Source organism: Pleurodeles waltl, chromosome 11, assembly GCF_031143425.1.
Source record: "Pleurodeles waltl isolate 20211129_DDA chromosome 11, aPleWal1.hap1.20221129, whole genome shotgun sequence".
In the NCBI taxonomy this organism is placed as follows: Eukaryota; Metazoa; Chordata; class Amphibia; order Caudata; family Salamandridae; genus Pleurodeles; species Pleurodeles waltl.
This window is the reverse complement of record NC_090450.1, coordinates 41791564-41811997: the sequence shown is the minus strand read 5'-3', so window position 1 is coordinate 41811997 and position 20434 is coordinate 41791564. Positions and strand designations below refer to the sequence as shown.

Sequence of the window (20434 nt, the reverse complement as noted above, 5' to 3'; positions counted from 1 at the left end):
AATTACAACAACAACAAAAAAAATCCCTGGTGTCTAGTGGCCATTTCTGCTGCCCGATCACATCGCGATTGGGCAGCAGAAATGCTGAGAAAGACATTAAAGGAAGGGAAAGGAAAGGCTTTTCCTTTGATGCCTCTCTTGGCCACACCACGTGATCGGAGGAGAAATACAAAAGCGATCACGCGCTGATGTCATCAGACTCCACAGGGGGCTTGAGGGAGTGGAAGGGGAAGAGATTCCCCTTCGATCCCTGCCCAGGAGAGGGGGTTGCTAAGCCCCCTGGAGGAGCGCTAGCGCTTCCCCCTTGGGCCCCTATCTGGACGTAACAGATACGTCCTTGGGCACCCATGGGGTTAAAGAAAGTCACCAAAGTGCAGCCATGCTATGTGTCTTTGAATTAGTGGCTTTTATGAATTCACAAGAACTTACAGTAGACCAGGAAATTGTACTCCTAGAAAATATTTGTGAACTCTATTTTAGCACGAGCAAATATGCATGGGTAGATTTGTTCATGCGAAAATCTATTGTGCGTTTACAAGTTCACATTGACTCCAACCACTTTTTTCCCAATCTTTGAAGAACTTCTACTTCTGCCTTTGTCAGGAGTATATTTCCAACCTTTCTGAGTATGGGAAAAGATTAGAGACAAGCTAGTGAACATCCTTAATACATGCAAGATAGTAAGTTTGCAGACTCAAAGGCATTTCACCCCTGGAACTAAGTTTCCTCCAGCCCTAGCACTTAGATCTGTGGAAAGGTAGTAAAATAAGGACATAGGGATTGAAATTGCAAGTATTCAAGCCCTACTATAGTATAAGACCTGGCATGATCAGAGAGGCTATTATCAGAACTCCTGCATACTGAGATTGTGGCCATCATTTGTCGCCACAATACATGGCACCAAAGGGACAAGTAGATTTTTTTACAGGACAAGTAGATTTAAGAAGCAACCTGTCCCATGGACAAGTAGATATTTTATTAAATTCCACACCCCTGCAGCACAGTGAAACACAGAGCAACATTAAAGCAGACGCTCCGTTATTCACTTGAATGCGCCGCCCCCACAGCAGCACGAGTTTGCGTCTGCCCTGCGGGCAGCGCATGCAATATAATATGAAGCATTCTTCTTGTTAGTACTGGGTGCATCTGTGAAAGGTGCGACTTGCGCAAACAAGGATAACACACCGCATGCTATAACATGGCCCCAGGAGTTCAAAAGAGAATCTGAAGCCCCTGATCTTCATGAAAAAGTAGTGGTTCAAATGAAGTACCTTCTCAAGCTAACTTAGGTAATATCTCTTGTAAGGAGGCCTCATGGCATGATAAGAGGTCCTCACAACCTGAGCCACCCAACAAAACACTCTAAAATAGTATATTCCAATAGGTAAAGGAGGTTGTATGTCGGAACGCCGCCTGCCGAAACAGCGAGTGCCTGAACAACGAGGTCGGAACACCGACCTCGTTGTTACCACTAATGCCTTTACCACGAATGCCTTAACAATGATATTTCGTTGTAAAGGCATTCCTGGTAAAGGCATTAGTAATAGGCACCCATTGATCCTGTATGTGTCACCCCGACCCCCCACCCCACCCCAAAACCTAAAAAACTCCCGACCCCCCAACCCCACCCCAAAACCTAAAACCCCGACCCCCCACCCCCGCCCCAAAACCTAAAACGCCCGCCCCCCAAATCCGCCCCAAAACCTAAAACCACCAGACCCCCCCACCCCAAAACCTAAAATGCCCCGCCCCCAAGCCCACCCCAAAACCTAAAACCCCCGACCCATCACCCCACCCCAAAACCTAAAACGCCCCGCCCCACCCCAAAACCTAAAACCCCCCGACCCTCCACCCCGCACTAAAACCCAAAAAAAACCCGACCCCCCACCCGCACCCCCACTCCAAAACCTGAGTCGTTGCCACGTCATCCGCGTCTACCTCCTCAGCCGAATCCCTTGTTTGTGCCTTAACCATGCATGTTCGTTGTTCAGGACATGCGTGGTTTAGGCACAAAATAACAAAGTCGTGGTTAAAGAAATCGTTGTTCCGCTTTCGTTAACCAGGACCTCGTTATTAAAGAGTCAGCGTAGAGGACGTTTCCCGGTAAAGGACATTGGAAGTACTTCAAAGGGCCACTTTAGAAAGATTTAATAAAAAATAGACAAATTGACAGATATGATCGACCGGGAATCTGAGGCTAATACACAATCAGAAGTGTGTATCTCAGAGTTTGAAACACATTTTCAAGGGGTAGCCACATAGCATGGTGTTAAAATTAAAATTTTGAAGAGAAAATTTGAAATTTGAAAAAACTGATCCACCATATATAGAGAAAGCATTCAGGAAAAAAAGTGAAACGCTGCAGGTATCACAGGTGCATTGGGGATAAGAAAGAATATAGCATCATTAAATGGTTTGCAGAATTGCAGCGAGAACTAGTCTTGGGCAAAGACAAAGATCTATTTTCAGAGGGTCGGAGTATGATTGTTTCAGTTCCATGAAGAAGGTGGTCTTTTACACATATTTGTTGTCTCTACCAAGACTGAAAATTAGTTTTGGGGCTGGAGAGAAGAGACTTAGAACTACCACCATGGCTTTCACTTTTTTAAATTTTTTCCACATCCAGCTTTTGAAACATCTACAAGATACAAATAGAAGAGATCTCTAATGACAGATTTCAAGAAGCAAGTAATTCCACCTACACTGATGGCATGACAAATTGTCAAGTGTTATGGAAAGCAGAATTTTAAAACTCAAAGATCAGTGTTTGAATCCTTCACTTTTTATCAAGACGGGAATTGAAAGTTATGACATCATGGGTTTTTCATCATTATTTATTTTAATATATTTTCACATCCTGAGAGGATGCAGGATACTGTGATTTAGAGAGGGCAGTTTTCTCTTTACTGGGAAAGAGACAATATTCAGGAAAACATTGTCTGCCATCTTAGATGTGAATATCTAAACAAACACCTATGCAAGGAAAAGCAAAGGATGTTTATGGAGGGAAGGTGCAGACCAGCCCCAAACTCCAGACACTATGAGGGTTGATGGGGAAGTGTTGGATAGGCAGGTCGAGACAACCTGGTTGGGGACAGGATAGAGGGGAGAAGGGATATAGAAGGTTGGAGGTGTGTTTGCAGGAATTGAGGGTGCAAATGTCAAAAAGAATGTTTGGTATAAGGGTCAATTGAGAAGTAAAACATCTTTGAAGAAGGAAAGTGTCCAGCTCAGAAACATGTGCCCACAATGTTTGCCTAATAATGTGACAAGGTTAGCTAAACACAAAAAATGTGGATCTTTATTTCAATATCTAGGGCCCACCAGTGCCAACCTCCTCATATTGCTGGAGGCAAAAAAGTCTTTAGGAAAGGTTACCAGTTTAATCTGGAAAAGTAAATATCTATTTCAATAGTGTTTCTTCTGTTCCACGTCAGTGGCACATAAAGGATGTGGCACTATATTTGTATAGTCAAAATGGGCCTACAGATCATAAGATATGAGACAAATCCTAATAGCTGATGGATCGCAGCCCATATAAACATTGAAGTGAACATTTTGACAGTAGTTTGTTAATACAGAACCCTAACTGATAATCCCAATGCTTTAATTCAGAAAACGATCATTCTAACAACATAACATCATTATATTATAGGTGAAGACCTTAATGCCTCAGTTAAACATTTCTGGGACTCGTATGAAATCCTCCAGACACATGGTTGTCATGCACCTTCAGTAAGTGATGCATGAATATAAACAAGTAGGAATAAAATACCTTTTGAGAGATGAACTTCCAGACAATAGGCAATATATATTTGGTTCTCGACTGACGTTTGATTAGACTTCTTTTAGGTAACTCATAACCCACGGGCGCCACAAATAGACTTAAGCCTTTTTTACTTGCTGATCACTGTGGTGGTATAATGGAAGATAATTTAAATAAGGTAGAAAACACCCCAAAGGGTTGTAGGTTTAAGGGTAAACTTGGTAAATGATGCTAAAGAATCTCCTGTAGCAATGCATACTTTCTAAGAGCAGGAACATAGCAAAACTAGGTATAGACAACTGGCTTACAAAGAAGACAATACAATAGGAAAACCTCTCTCCTGAAAGGCTATACATAAGAGAACCAAAGGGGACATCACATGCCCACAAGTAGGAGCCTTTAACAGGACATGCTAAAATAGCTGTGACATTCCACCACTTCTGTTCAGACTTTTATACCAAAATGTTCCATCCTTCTAATGAACAGGTAGATCTGTTTTTCAACATTTAACTATGCTTTGCAATATGAATGAAGAGGCTACTGATCTAGAACCCCAAATCAAAGGTGAAGAGATCATCCCGATTATTAAAACCTTACCTGTAGACCTCCCTCTGGATCTAGTCGGGCTGGCTCTGAGATTTATGAAAAAAATCCTCGAGATATTGGCTTATTATCTCTAGAAACAACTCTGGGATTATGGGATTTGCCCTGATTTTTTAAAGAAGGCTCACTGTGTGTTTTTCTTCAGGGTAGGGAAAAAAAAAACAACACTGCAAGAAAGAAAGAAAGAAAGAAAGACTGGCAGAAATAAATGCCCACACACAGTTATACATCACTACCACAAAAAGAGACTCTCAGAAATCAAAGATTCCAAACAATATTCATCTTTCTACTCCATCGTTTCAACCATAATAGGTAACTTGCTTAACTTGCTTCTTGGGGGTTTCAGCAAATGTGTTGTAACTGGTTGTAGACGTGGTTTAGTAACATGCTTATTACTGTACAATCTGAAGATTATGTAGCATCCCAGGGACTTATTGAGTCTCCCAGTGTGGCAATGCTCGCCGAATGCGCACTTAAGCTGCAGTGGGGGTACAGCACACAGATAAACCATAATGAAAAATGAAGAGTTGTCTCCAAGGCCCAGCAATCCATTGTACCGTAGAGACTAGCGTTTGTGAAAAGCTCTGTTGTCTTGGGACGCAAACTGCCATTGAGTCCACAGAAGTTCGGGATACACTGTAGGGCGGTGGCTCTAAACCACTGACTGCTCAACCTGAACGCACAGCTACAATAGTAGGATACACTCTTTAACCTGAGAAGTGAAGAGACACAAGATAGACAGATCTGTGCAGCTCCCATGTTACACATGTAGTGCTAAGGATTTTCAGAGTGTTTATAATTTTGTGTTTCATTAAGGATGTTCAGTATGTATTTTCACACTTGATTACAATTGCATACATTGATATAGGCTTTGAAACAAATTCTCTAACATGTGTAGAAGTGTGTTTGGTTAACCCTTGTTAACAAGGCCTCAACTTAGACTAAACACCATCTCGTCCAAGATGGAAGTCACCTTTTTCACTCATGTCTTCCTCCTGCACCTCCCTGCCTATTGTATCTGTTGCACCTAGTCAAGCAGATTATTATTTATTTCCATTGTTATTCTTCTAGTTCATGCTGCCTTCAATGAACTTTCCCTGGCTCAGTCATGAACTGCTACTATTTATTCAAGGTGTTTCTGCTAGATTACTGTGCCTTCTCATTCCTGTACCACACTGTTGTTTAGGTATCTAGTTTGTTCTAGCATCACCAGATGGCATTAGGATAGAGGGGGCAGACTAATTATTCATATAGTGGGTTAGTGCTTACAAGGTAAGCCAATATAACACGTAATATGGCTCTGTTTTGTTAATGAAATGATACATTTGGTCACACCACAGCGATTGTGCAGTTCTGATGATTTGATATGCAAAAATAATGTATAAGAACACTTGATTTTGGGGGTGAGCCAGAAGACTTTCCTGTTCTACTAGGGATGAGGTTCATTACTCTCCCAATTTTGGTGCCCACTTGGGACTAATTTCTGATTTTGCATTTCTCTGTATTGCCCTATTCACTGAAGGCTTTTATAGCATTGACTCTGTTTCACCTTATTACTGAATTTTGTAATAAAGCAGTTGACCCTTTCTATTGACTTAGAACTCAGTTTTTACTTAATTGACTATATTTATGACTTTTGATGCATTGGGAGGTTCCTTAACAAGGGGACCAGGGAGTGATTCTCATGGGAACTTAACCTTGATTTGTTCTAGCTATGGAGGTGTCACAGGAGCACCAGGGATGGGATTTTAAACCAAATCATTCTTTCTTTAACATGATCAGATAGAAATGTCCATACCTTTGCAGATTTACACTAACAATATATGAATCTTATTGTATTTCACCCTATAAAATTAGTCTTACCAAAAGTCATTGAGCTCACTCTCCCATGATCTTTAGAAGGCAACACCCTTTTGATCTGACCTATGATTTATGGCTTATTTAATTGGGCTAAATTATACTTTATTCTGTCATTTCATACATGCACTTTACTCTGAGCTTCATGTTTTTATATGACAAATGACTGACTCTTTGTCATTTATTTTACTTTTTTGTAATGCCTTAAATGTATTAATAACCTTTCATGGTGTTCATTATAATACTAGTAAGTCTTTATTGTAATGCCTAACAACCTTTTCATTTAAGTCTTAAATGTTATTTGATATTTGATTTACATGTCCTGTGTGGAGCTAGAACATCCTTAGGGATTAACACTTCTGATGGTTCATTTGTAGTGCTTGTGGTTGAAACAAGGGGAAAAGTGCTACATCACCTCCATGACAAATGTGAGATTTAATATTTCAGGTGTTTACTTGTAAAGTTTCCAGTACTTAATTATCAGTTTTAAGTCAACTGTGGATTCTCTGATTTGAGTAACTCAGATGTTATTTGAGGCAGTTTACTAACCTTCATAAACTAACTATTCTTCCACTTAGTGGCCTTGTTCGGGTGGTACCCCAAACAGCTGCAAATTCTCCTTTTCCACTAATGATTTTATTTTATCAGGATGATAGGACACAATTTGCAACAAAAAAATTAACTTTTAATGGACAAATTGTGAGACACATACACAATGTCTCACTGTTTTTAGACTTGCGTTTGCCACTAAAGTAAGTGGATCCTTGCTTTAAAATCTGTTGATTTCATTCTCAAATTTATGAAAAACAAAGAAATTAAAAACTATCTTCTAATGGTATTCTGGCTCTTGAGCTTTCAGAAATCCCCCAAACCAAAAACAGCCCTGAACTCCGAATGTATTTCTTCTCTCTCTAGAAGAAAAAAAAAACATTCATGGTTTCCCTTGGGTTATATACAAAGTTTTTGTAGTTTCCACTCACCATTTCAACAAGGTTCTTCCTGTGGTCTCTGTTTGTGACATTGCAGACAATCCCTGACACAGACAGCTTCTCTGACTTGAGCTGTTCGATTGCTTTGTCCACGTTCTTCTGCTCCCGGCTGCTCAGGACCACGGAGGCACCCTGTTGTGCCAAGCGTCGGGCCACGGCAAGCCCAATGCTGCAAGAGAACATTAGGTAAGCAAACTGTGAACAGTAGAGCAGCCTTTGTTAGAGGAACTCTGGATTTTCCTGTAGCCTCTCTATAGAAGAAGCGTTGGTCATTTATCATTAAACAGTGGCAAAGGAACCTCCTCACATATATCAAGAATGTCTGTGGTAGTATCATGTTGATGCATGTTCAATGTCAATGTGCAAAGGAAAAGGAAATTCTTGTTTTTGACATGTGGAAGAGTGAGTGTGGTGCAATCCAATCAATGTATTTCTCCAAGTTTTCTCCCTTTGCAGCCAAATCTCTGGTTAGGTGCTTCTATTCCCAATTTTTTGGTATGTCAACCCTGATCTTCCCCCATTCTTTACTGTGTGTAGGTAAACTGTTCAGCAGAATTTATCTATGGCAAAGAGAGAAACACACGCAGGAAGATGCTTACTGTGAGATGCTTTCATAAAGCAAGAGGCTTGGCTGAAAGTATGTTTAGCTCCTCCCTCCCTAAATCTTGTTGAATAGCTTTGGGTTCTGTAAGTGCATTTAACACGATGTTTGTGAAAACCTGGATTCCAAGTACAGGGAGCACAGGAGATGAGATGTGGCAAAGTGAAGTAACTCTAGTATAAGCAGCAATGAAGATCTGGTTTCATTGAAGAGTCACAGGCTACTGTCTGGTAGCACAAGTAAAGCAATAGGCTTCTCTCAGAGAAAATGTGAGTTTATTCATCAAACAACACACGCATGACAACTTTAAAGCTGTAAGAGGCAAGAAATTAAACAAAAAGAATGACAAACATAATACAAAAAGGACACCTGCAATGTGCATAGCAAAACAACAATTAGTTTTAGGGATCAGGAGTTATGCATTTCGGAGGAAAATGTGAAAAGGCACTTTTAAGAAACACAGGAAGGCAAAAATCCATATCAGTCAATTGGGTGCGGTGACTAGGTCTTGAGCACCTTTCCATACCATCAACAATATAGTGTGGGTCGAATAGAGCCTAGAGTTTTAACCCAGTCAACAATTTTACCCTCAAACGTATTGGGAAATCACAAGTTATACGGTACTGGTGAGTGGTAAATTATCACCTGAAATAACCACTTCAAAAGACAGTAGATGACTATTCCCATGAAATTGCAAGATAATGACTCCGTAATGGGAAATATTAAGTAGGACACAATGTATGACCCTGCATGTTTCGCCATTCAGTGGGTCTTTGACTAGACATACATTCTGAGAAAATGTATTTGCTTGCATACGTGCCTTAATGCATATTCATGTACTATGAAAATGCCAGCGTCCATGTGAACTTTGATGTGTGCTGTAACATTTTACTAATCAATTAATATTTTGTTTTTTGAGCCAGCTTCAAGACCACTAAAGCCTTGGTGTTAATGCACCCTTAAATGCATTTTAAACAAGTCTCTAGCACGTTAGCCTGTGCAGTACATGGAACATCTTAAATGAATAATTCTAGCAAAGTGTAGCCTTATTTAAAAAAATAGCACAGTCAGCTCTTGCTGGTGTTAGTTGTATCTGGATTCTTCTATTCTTTCCACAAGGACATCCTGGCATCTGCTCATTTGTGCCAACCTACAAGTTTCATTTCTATCATACATTCTTGCTTCCATTCACTTACACTGAGAAAGAGTGAATACATGTAGCACCCAAGAAAATGAATTTTAGTATTACCTGCTCTAACTGGGGTGGCACTCTTGTCCATTTAAATGTCAGTTGCTCTGCTTATTTTAAAAGCCTGCTGACTATGTTTGTATTAAAAGCATGTTAGCCTTCTAGGTGCTATCTCAAGTGTTGTGTTTTGTTTTACAGATTGTGGCAATGGCCCCAAACTTTTTGCCTTCTTCCTCCTATTTTTTTCTGATCTGTTTTTGCTGGTTTATTGTCTGTGCGCTCAGTGCTAAAGTGCAAGTGCTCCCTATGTAAATTGTATTGGTGATTGGGTTATCCATGAGTGGCAAATCTGATTTACTAGTAAGTCCCTAGTAAAGTGCCCTAGAGTTGACCAGGGCCTGTAAATCAAATGCTACTAGTCGGCCTACGGCACTGTTGTGCCACCCACGTGAGTAGCCCTGTGAACATGTCTCAGACCTGCCACTGCAGTGTCTGTGTGTGCGGTTTTAAACTATCAATTCAACCTGGCAAGTGTATCCACTTGCCAGGCCCAAACCTTCCCTTTTTGTACATGTACGGCACCCCTAAGGTAGGCCCTAGGTAGGCCCAATGGCAGGGTGCAGTATATGTTAAAGGTGGGACATGTACTGATGTGTTTTACATGTCTTAACAGTGAAATACTGCCTAATTTGTTTTTCCCTGTTGCAAAGCCTATTTCTCTCATAGGTTAACATGGGGGCTGCCTTTAAATATTCTGAAAGTGCAGTTTCCCTTTGAGAGCAGGTAGAAGTTTGAAGTTTGGGATCTCTGAACTCACAAATTAATAACACACCTTTTGGTAAAGTTGGTTTTTATTTTGTCAGTTTGAAAATGCCACTTTTAGATAGTGGGCATTTTCTTGCTTAAACCATTCTGTGCCTCTGCCTGCTTGTGTATTCCACGTCTAGGTCAGACTGACAGTTGGGCTGTTGTGAATTCCCTCTAGACAGTGACACAAAAGGGAACTGGGGTGTAGCCTGCATATCCTGATGGGCCATCAGGGCTAGAGTGGACGGAGGAGTGAACTCTTATACCTGAAAGGGCTTTGCCTACCCTCACACAATGCAGTATCTGATCCCATGATGTGTATCTGGGGCCAGGCCTGGGCAAGGCAGGATCTTGTCAACAGAGACTTTCCTTTGAAGTTTGCATTCTTCAAAGGCAGAAAGGGGTATAAGTAGTGGACCCAAAACCCCAGCCTTTTAGAATCTTTCTGGATCAAGAGAAACCTGGGCCAATGAGAAGAGCTGAAGAGCTGGAGGAGGAGTACTGCGCCTTTGCTGTGTGTGCTTTGCTGGGTTGGCCTGCAGTTGCTGCTTTTGCCTTAAAAGTGAGCAAAGGGTGAACTTTGCTGTGTATCCTGCTTGAGAGAGTTCTCCGAGGGATTAGAGTAGAGCTTGCCTCCAGTTGGAAGTCTCAGGGATACCAAAGTCTTCAGTTTCATCTGACTGAAGCACTGGGAACAGTGTGTTCTGTGCTGTTCAAGAAGAAAAACCACCACAATGCCACTGGCCTCCACCATGACCTGCCGACGCTTCATGGAGCCACACCACCCCGCTTCACACCACAACCTGGTGTCACTGATGCCGCCATTTGACACCGCCAGAGCCTCTGCTTGTACCGTGACCCGTGGGCCCACCTTGCTCCCACCACAACCCGGGCATCCCTGACAACGACACTACTGCTGACACCGGTGCCGCTGCCTGCACCGTGGCCTGTAGACACCACTCATGAGGTACACAAACCATCGTCCCGTCCCACACTGCAGCCCTGGTCCACTGACACCAGCACCATCGACTCCAGTGTCTTCACCAGGTGTCTCTGTCTGCACCGCAACCCGTGGATGCCGCACGGGGCCCGCCAATGACAGCGTTTCAGCAAGGATGACCCCGCTGCCTGCACCATGACCTGGTGACCCCGCACGTCGCATCACCCTGCTTCACATCGCAGCCCTGGTCTCACTGATGCCGCTGGATGACACCACCGAGCCGCCCCCTGCACCGGGACCTGTGGGCACTGCACGTCGCACCGTCCCGCTTTTCACCGTAGCCCGATGCCATCCATGCCAGCGCTCCTAAATTCATCAGCCCAAAGTTCGATCTGCAACGCGTGTGATTGAAGGTTCTGACGACTCTTGCACCGACCTCCAGAACCAACACCATGACACCACTTTCCGGACCTCATCACGAGGATCACGACGCCCCTCAGGGCATTTCTGACACTGCCGCGGCCAGCCTGAACTGTTGGATTTGTTGTTTACGACACCATGATAGCCCCAGAGGGAGCTATCGACTTCAAGGAACTGTCTTTTTAAGTAATTCCTGCAAAATTCTTATCTTATTTATTGTATGTTGGATTTTTATCGTATTTGGTATTGTTTTATGCAAATAGTGGCTATTTATCTGAAACTGGTGGGGTGTCCTTTTGTAGTGTTTTCATTGCATTACTGTGTGTTACGTGCAAATGCTTTACACATTGCTTCTGAGATAAGCTTGACTACGCATGCCAAGCTACCAAGGGGGTGAGGAGGGGTTATCTGAGCAGGTATCTCCCTTATCCTGACTAGAGTGAGGGTCCCTACTTGGACAGGGTGCAAACCGACTGCCAACTAGAGACCCCATTTCTAACATTGGTTGTAAGTGGTGAGGTTAGGATTTGCATTTTCACTTGACCCACAATGATTGGTGTACACTACTACCATATTGCAGACCAGATCCTGTGGCATTGTCTGAGAATTGTGTTCACTAGACGAACAGGGAAGGACTGGGCCAGACTTCAGAGATGACCCTAGGCACCAGAAGTATGGGAGAGATTCCTCCAGGTGAATTGGGTTGGAGCATGACCCACTACCAGACCTGGTCATGTGGCCATACAGCTTAAGCAAGATAAACCAAAGTAATATGAAGTCTAACTGCACTTACTGTATTTCACTTGAATGTTGCATTGCATGTATGGTCTAGTACTTGTATGTAATGTGTTTAAAGTGCATAAAAAGTGTCCTCTTGAAGGGGGGAATGGGATAACAGAATGTTTTTCTAGGTTGAAATAGGAGGAATCCAGATACAAATGGTGTTTTGAGTAAATCCATAGTTTAGAATGAGGTTGCACTATAAATAATGTGAAGATGGGAAAGAAAGGCAAGAGCCCCAGGGTCCAAAGCACAGGCTCATGAAGAATTACTGTGAGAGAAAGAGGTTCCCTGATCCAGCCATCCTAGCTCCTTCACTAGGCTCTTCAGGAATATAACTGAAGGTTGGCAGAACACAAAGGGATATTTTGCCGTGAGTGTCTGATACTTATGTTCCCCCCACCAAAAGTTCAGTTAAAAAAATAACCGTCTATGAAATAAATATGTGCTGTTGCTTGAGAAATACCCTCAACAAAACTCACTTTGATCTGTTCTATCATAGTCAAGGACTGTCTGATTGTGCTGACAACTCCCCAGTCTTTCCAAGGTCTTGTCATATGATCCCAGGGACTTTTTCAATGTTGCTGGATGTATTTGCCATTGCTGTCTTTCTTCCATGTTGCCGACTATGAGGGTCATTCTGACCCTGGCGGCCGGTGGCCGCCAGGGCCACCGACCACGGGAGCACCGCCAACAGGCTGGCGGTGCTCCAACGAGCATTCTGACCGCGGCGGTTCAGCCGCGGTCAGAAGTGGAAAGTCAGCGGTCTCCCGCTGACTTTCCGCTGCTCGTTTGAATCCTCCATGGCTGCGGAGCGTGCTCCGCAGCCATGAGGATTCTGACCCCCCCTACCGCCATCCTGTTCATGGCGGGAAAGCCGCCATGAACAGGATGGCGGTAGGGGGGGGTCGCGGGGCCCCTGGGGGCCCCTGCTGTGCCCATGCCAATGGCATGGGCACGGCAGGGGCCCCCGTAAGAGGGCCCCGCAAAGTATTTCAGTGTCTGCCTTGCAGACACTGAAATACGCGACGGGTGCCACTGCACCCGTCGCACCTTCCCACTCCGCCGGCTCGATTACGAGCCGGCATCCTCGTGGGAAGGTCGTTTTCCCCTGGGCTGGCGGGCGGTTTTTCAGCAACCGCCCGCCAGCCCAGGGGAAAACTCGTAATACCCGCCGCGGTCTTTTGACCGCGGCGCGGTATTTTGGAGGGCGGCATCCTGGCGGGCGGCCTCCGCCGCCCGCCAGGGTCATAATGAGGCCCTATATCTGCCATTTTGTACTTCTTATGTATAGTACTTATAATACAGCCTTGCTAAGGTGTACTACCTAAATTATTACCCACCTTCCTTTGTCCCTCACCTCCCTCTACCTCCTGGTGCTCAACCCTTTCATATGTTTGGGTCAAGCTTAAGCCTTCATAAACTTTTGAACACAAAAGGAATTATTTGTATCCTATTTTTCCCACACATTCAAGATTCTAAAAGTACCCAAAATTCGTGGATTCCAATGGAGAAGAGCCAGGACAATGTTAAAAAATTAACAAAAGTGATTGGGGGAAAATGTAAAAAAGTACTGGCCAATAAATTATGTAGTTTGTTTTACAAAAATGATATAAAAAAGGTTTGTTGTGCTAAGATCACCCTCTCCAAAACCTTTAGGGACAGGCAGAGATTTGAAAAAAACGTCTTTACCGTATCATTTAATATTTGTTAAATAGTAGTCCATTTTTCAATTGTTTCGTGGTTTCTACGTACTTTGAGTTCGTGGTGGAAATAGGCATGAAACCTATAGTTGAACGAGGAAAGCTATGCATCGTTGAAAAGTAGATAATATTCTGAACTCATCAAGGGGTCATCTGTGTACAGTGCTCATGGATTTCCCAAGAAATCAGTGAAATAAAAAATTGAATGAAAGTCAAATGGACAAATATGAATAGGTGACACTGTTTTCAAGTATATCTTTTGCCCCGATGGTCAATTTACAAAATAATATACAGTTACATCCTTAAACTCTTCTGGTAACAGGGGTGTATAGCGTTTACTTGTTGTCCAAAAACATGTATACCCAAAAACAACATCTGAGCTGCAGCATATAATGACCTTTTTTGTGTAGTGACTACACATGAATCCATTTGGTATAATTTATGCTTGTTCAAAGTTTAAATGATGCTACACAATCTGCATAATTTCAGGAATGACTCATTAAATTTGTTACAACAAATTTCTAGAATTATGCCACTTTGCATAACAGAAGGGGAGATAATATTATTCACAGTGCTTTTGGTGATGGAGGACACGTTTCTGGACAAAATACTGCACAAAATGATGTATCTGCAAGGTCCATAATCATGCATTATTAAGCCAAAGCAAATTACGTACATTTCACAAACCTCTAGTACAATCCAAAGAATGGAAAATAGGCATAAAGGAAACATGCATTATTTTAAACATGCCAAGGATAATGGGGTTTGAACTAGTAGTTATTTGTGCCACTCTGAATTTAGGGTAAATCATATAAAGTAACTCAGAAAGCATTTTGCCAAATATTTTCTTTGTTTCAAACTACCTTTTATGTGGAAGTCAAAAATGGAGACAATTTTAACTGATAATATTTTTTTAGTATTCTATATTCCACACTTCTCTCAATAAAAACATTTCTGGCTTGTGTGGCTGGGCATATCACCCGCTGCAGGAGAAACCTCATAAAAAGCAACAAAGAAACATCAAGATTTTGCCTTCCAAATATAACCATTCTGCTTATGTAGGTACTTACACTATTTGAGCTGCTCTACTTACCAGTCAGAATCTAGGGAAAGCTACCAAACCCAGATATTTGTGAAAACTAGACATAAAGGGGAGGCCATGTTTGTGATACTTTAGTGTATGTCCCTATGTTTCATACCCAGAATGCCCTGAAAACATTACACTTTAGATACATTCACTAACTGTTCTCACATGAAGGAGGGAAAGTTTTGTATACTATGTAGTTCCACAAAATTCATACCACCCATGATTATTCCCAAACTTCTCCTGCTAAAAAATGTACATCTCTTAGGTAACTAGGCCTATTACTTGCAGCATTTATGCCTCTAAAACACAGCAAAGGAACATCAAGAATTCTCCTTCAAATTCACCCATTATCCTTATGGTCTGTATTATTTTAGCCTGCACTCGGACAGCATCACTGGAAACCTACCATCCCACACTTTTCTGAAACTTGGACACCCAAGGAAGTCCAGGGTGATGAGATCTGCGAGTGCTCCACTTGATTTTCTTGTCCAAAAATTCCTGCAAACATTAAACCTTGGCTAAAATCACAGATTTCCCACACATTTCCATGAGAGACATTCTGGAATCTATGGCGATTCACAAAACTGCAACACATTTCTATATTTCTCCTGATAAAAAACGCGGTCCCATGTGTGTGGTTGGTCCTATCATCCTCAATAGGAAAGACACCAACAAAACCTACCAAACCCAGACATTTCTGAAAACAAGACACCCAGTGTAGTCCGGTTATGTGATTGGTGCAGGCCACTATGGTTTCTTACCCAGATGTCCTTACAAACATCAACATTTGTCTAATTTCAAAGATTTCCTCACATTTACGTGATGAAGAGTTGTGGAATCAGCAGGGATCCACAAAATTCCTGCCCAAGGTTTCCAATGTTTCTCCTGATCAAAACTGTATCCCACTCATGTGAGTGGACCTATCACTGCTACAGGAAAAGCTTCAAAATTAAGATTTGACTTTCAAATTCACCCATTCTGGAGAGGTGGGTAACTGCGATATTTGAGCCTTGGCTTGCTCCCAGGGAAAAATACCAATCCGAAAAATTTCGAAAATGAGACACCTAAGGGAGTCCAGGAGAGTGTGACCTGCATGGATCACACTACATATTCCTACCCACAATACCCTCCAAATGGCCAAAATCGTAGATTTTCCTTTGCGTCTGTGAGGGAAAGTTCCAAAATCTGTTGGGAATCGGTAATTCCTACCTCTCAGCATTTCTACATTTCTACCAATATAAACTTTACCCTGCATATGTGCCTGGGCCTATCAACCACATCAGGTAAGTCCTGAAAACAAAGGAAGCAAGCATCAAGATTCTGCATTATTTTTTTACCCTTTTTGCTGTTGTTCGTAGCTGTGGTGTTTGGGCCCAGGCTCATCCGACACCCAGTGAAACTTAGCTGCCACAGAGGTTTCTACAAACTTGGAATACCAGGAAGTGAGTGTCCTGTGGCTGGCATGAATTTCATTATGTTTACTCCGAATCCTTCTAACTTTGTCTAAAATCATAGATTTTCATGTCATTTCTGTGACGGAAGGTTTTGTAATTTGTGGGATTCCACAAAATTCCAACCAGCAATCATTCCCACACTTCACCTGATAAACATGGTGGCGTATTTGTGTGGTTATCACCCATCAAGTCTTTCCCTTTCTGATGATTCACCCATTCTGGCAATCAGGTAGCAGAGCTATTTGGACCTGGGCTTGGATTGCACTCAGGGAAACCCATCAAATTAAAATACTTAATGAAAATAGACATCTAGGTGAGACAATGGTGGTGTGACGTGTGTGCATTCCACTATGTTTTGTTATCCAGATTACCCTGTAAATCTCATACGTTGGCTAAAAATCACCAATTGTCTTTACATTTTTGTGAGGTGTAAGTTCAAAGTTCCAGAATTTGCAGGGATCCACAAAATCTCTCCATCCGACTTTCTCACCCCTCCCATGGTGCACCACTTGTGAGGGAATGCCTATTACCCACAACAGGAATGAGTTAAAACTTGGACAATGTGAAGTTGACGGGATGTCAATGAGGTCTTCAAGTACTTATAGTTTTAGTCTATTCCTCTTATGTGCCTTAGGTATACTCAATACATGTGATGCAGCATTTCATTCACACAAATTGTGAGCATACAGGGTGGTATGTGTCTTGTCTTTGGTTGTCTTTCACATAAGAATTGGAAAAAATGCTCTTTGATCCAAAATTTGAAATTCACTGGGAATTCTGGGTAAGAATACACACTGGAATCAACACAAGCCACACCACACTGAAATCCCTTTGGTCTCCAGTTTTCAGAAATGCCCAGAGTACAAAGGGTTATTTGGTTACAAGGATCCAGCGACCAATGAATGCAGTCCATACTATAGCAACCCCCAGGAAATTGTGAATTATTTAGTTGTGGCTTTGACATAGGTTGGCAAAAGAGGGTAAATCATCCATTCTTCCTTCCCTTGGTAGCAGAAGTACTCTCTGATGCCAATAGGGTAGGCAGGGTTGTGGGTTAACCTAATGCGTACATGGTCCAGCAACCCACACCATTTTTTTCTTTTTGCCTAGTGGGCTTCCAGCCCTCCCAGATGGGGAAACAGGGGTATCTACCACCTTTCTGCTTGTCTGAAGGGGTCAGAAAGTCCACAAGACCATCAAGGAAAAAGTAAAGAAGTGCAGATTTGCCTGTCCTGGTACTAGACTGCATATCGTCCCTCCCCACCCTGATTACCCCCTCCCCCTCAAAGGCTAGTTCATTGTTTTTGTCACAGGTAGTACAATTGGGGGGGGGGCATCTGCCATGCCCTGGCCCTGGGTTTGGGAGCGGGCAGAAACCTGAATGAAGTTTAAAACAAATCTATTACTGAGGTATATTTGTCATTGTGTTGCATCACCCTTGCACCACATCAGATATATCAAGCCACGCAATCCACCTTGTGCATCCCTGAGTGGCTTGGTAAATCCAGACTAATGCAAGGCAGTGCAAATTACTGCCTTGCTTTACTCTGCGGCAGGGAAGCTTTACATGGGTGGAGCGTGGGTGTTCCCACACTTCCACCCATGGATTTTGGAGCAGTGCCAGATTTACCAACACTGGTAAAGCTGGGAATGCATTACAATGCACCACCTATCAAGGGGAAGCACAACAAGGATAAATATCTTTATTTCTACTTGTTTTTTTCTCTTTCTAAGTGTACTGAATCCTGCAGCACGCTTAGAAAAAAGGAAAATGCATCTGGGGATAGTATTGCACACAAAAAATCCTCCCTACAACACAGGCACACTTTCACCATGGTGCAAGGGTGCCTGCATTGGCTCAAGTTAGCACATTGTTTGTCAATGACAGAAGTATCATATTATATATGGCACATTCCTGCCCTTTCCCTTTCACACAGAGCAGCAAGGTGTCTTGCTGTGCAAATATTGATAAAACCATCCCATTCTGATCCCCAGGGGAGGAAAGATTAGGAGTGAAATACAAGTACTCCAATCTGCCACCCAGTGGGGGGGTGGAGAAAAAGTCAGTTGTGGCCTTAGGGGTGTGGGTGTTGTGGTTACTTGTCAAGGGTATGACCAGATATGGATCCCTTGCTCACAGTGTGACAGGATCCAAGATATACCACACTGACAATGCCTATGTAGGCTGAAAGTGGTCTGAGGTGGCTTTTGTTCCCTTCTGTAGCAGGCCTTGTCTGCATTTCAAGATGAACTGTTCCCATGAACAGCAGGCTCATTAATGATTTGCATGAGTCAAGCATTGAACTAGAGTGGCACAATGGATGAAAAACAATGGATTGGAATGCTACTCCAAATGAATGCCAATGGTTAGACTTTTTCAAACATTCCTCCTATCACCTTTTGTGTGACTGATGTTATGCCCTTAGTGTCCAAAGGTATACCTAGTCCTGGATCCCATGCTCCTTGTGCCATAGGAATTAAGCTATACCTCTCCAAAGAGGTCTAGAAGGCTGAAACTGGTCTGAGGTTCCTTCTGTTCCCTTCTGGAGGGGGCCTTGCCAGGCAGTTTGGGATGAACTGTTCACATGAAGGGAAAGGTCAGTACTGATTTGCAAAAACAGGCCTTTGTGTAGAGTGACCCAGTGGGCAAACAACTATGTGTTTGAATGATTCTCTGAGCAATTGCCAGTCATTAGCCTCTTTGCAAGCATTTTTCCTTCATCTTTTGTGTGATGAATGTGGTCAGATGCCAGGATAGGTCGGATACCACTGCATTTAAATAAAAACAAATCTATCACTAGCATCAAGTGTTCTTTCTACATCCCCTAATTGAAGATTGTTGATAAATTCCCCAATCGGCAGCTGAATAGGGCAGAAAGATTGTTGGAAGCCTTAGTGCTGGGGAATATTTCCAGATACCATGGCAGGTCACCCCCACTCTTTCTTTTTTCTAAATGGAAAAAATCCCTGGTGTCTAGTGTGGCTTCTATGCCCACAACGGTGATGGCAGTAAACCCTTTAATTTGCACCGCTTGGGGCAGAAAGACTGTTGGGGACTTTAGGGATGGAATACAGACAGATGTCTGGCCAGTTCGGCCCCCCACCCCATTTCATTTTCATAAGTGTAAAAATCCATGGTGTCTAATGGGCTTTCTACTCTCAGGCAAGACAGTTTACCCAATTTATTCTGCAAGAAATCTAAGTCCATCCATTCTTCCCACCTACTATATATTTTTCTCCCCCTCCTTTGAAGTAGGCGTAACTACAGTTACCTGCACTTATACTTCCATAGTTCTAATCGCCAAAAATGGGAATAATCCAATGTATTCAGCCAATTATTGCATAATTTCCTTGCAAAAATGACAGTGTAAAATATATACAAAGATAAATGCAAATAGAATAATACCTGATCTTCTTTCACTAATATCAATGGCCCAGATGTTTTATGATGTAAAAAAGGTCTCGCAATAATATTAAGCTCCTATCCCAAAATTTTGAAGGAGTAAACCAGCTGAATAAAAGACATATCTTTTGCTGAAGGAGAGGCAGAAACCTAGGCCTCCGATTTTAGGCCTACTGGTACAGTGGTTCCAGAGCGCCTTGTGTGACTAGTCAAATGATTAAAAATGCTTACTACAATAAAATATGGAGTTGTAAGCCAGCAAAATGTAATGTAGCTAGGCATATAGGACCAGATGTATGAAATATCCACTTTGCAATTTCCTTTTAGCGAGTCTTAGCGATTCAATATCAGGAAACTGCAAACTGTGATGCATAACAGTGTGTTGAACAGTCTTTGTGATTCTCAAATGGGTCGCAAGAGACCTGGGGCCAGATGTACCAAAGGATTTTACCCATTCTGTGTCTATGGGAAAAAGCTTTCGTACATATGGCCCCTGCTTCATTAATATACATGGGGCAGGTTGCAATTTGCGACCCATTTGGGAATAGCTACAATCACAGGGATGGAGGCCCACTGCGTTCAGCAGACCACCATGTCATTTTTTTCTCGATAAAGCAATCTTTTTTTTTTTTGTAATGCAGGCCGTTTTTCTTAAAGGAAAATGGGCTGTATTATAAATAGAAAACTGAAAGGTTTTCTTTCCATTTTTTAGGAGTAGGCAGTGATCGGTGGGACCGCTGCCTACTCTTAAAAAATGTTTGCACCTTTATTCGCGAAGGGGAAAGGGGACCCTTGGGGACCCGTTTCCTCTTTGCGAATGGCATGGTGGTAATTG

General features: G+C 42.5%; 1 protein-coding gene across 1 annotated transcript in view; it reads right to left on the bottom strand.

The window, feature by feature from the left end:
• LOC138265369 (dehydrogenase/reductase SDR family member 4-like) overlaps positions 1-20434 on the bottom strand; it is a 105378-nt gene that overhangs the window by 70800 nt on the left and 14144 nt on the right. Inside the window, exon 3 of the mRNA XM_069213014.1 lies at positions 7207-7384. Within this exon, the coding sequence (XP_069069115.1) occupies positions 7207-7384 (178 nt within the window). The remainder of the gene's footprint in view (positions 1-7206; positions 7385-20434) is intronic.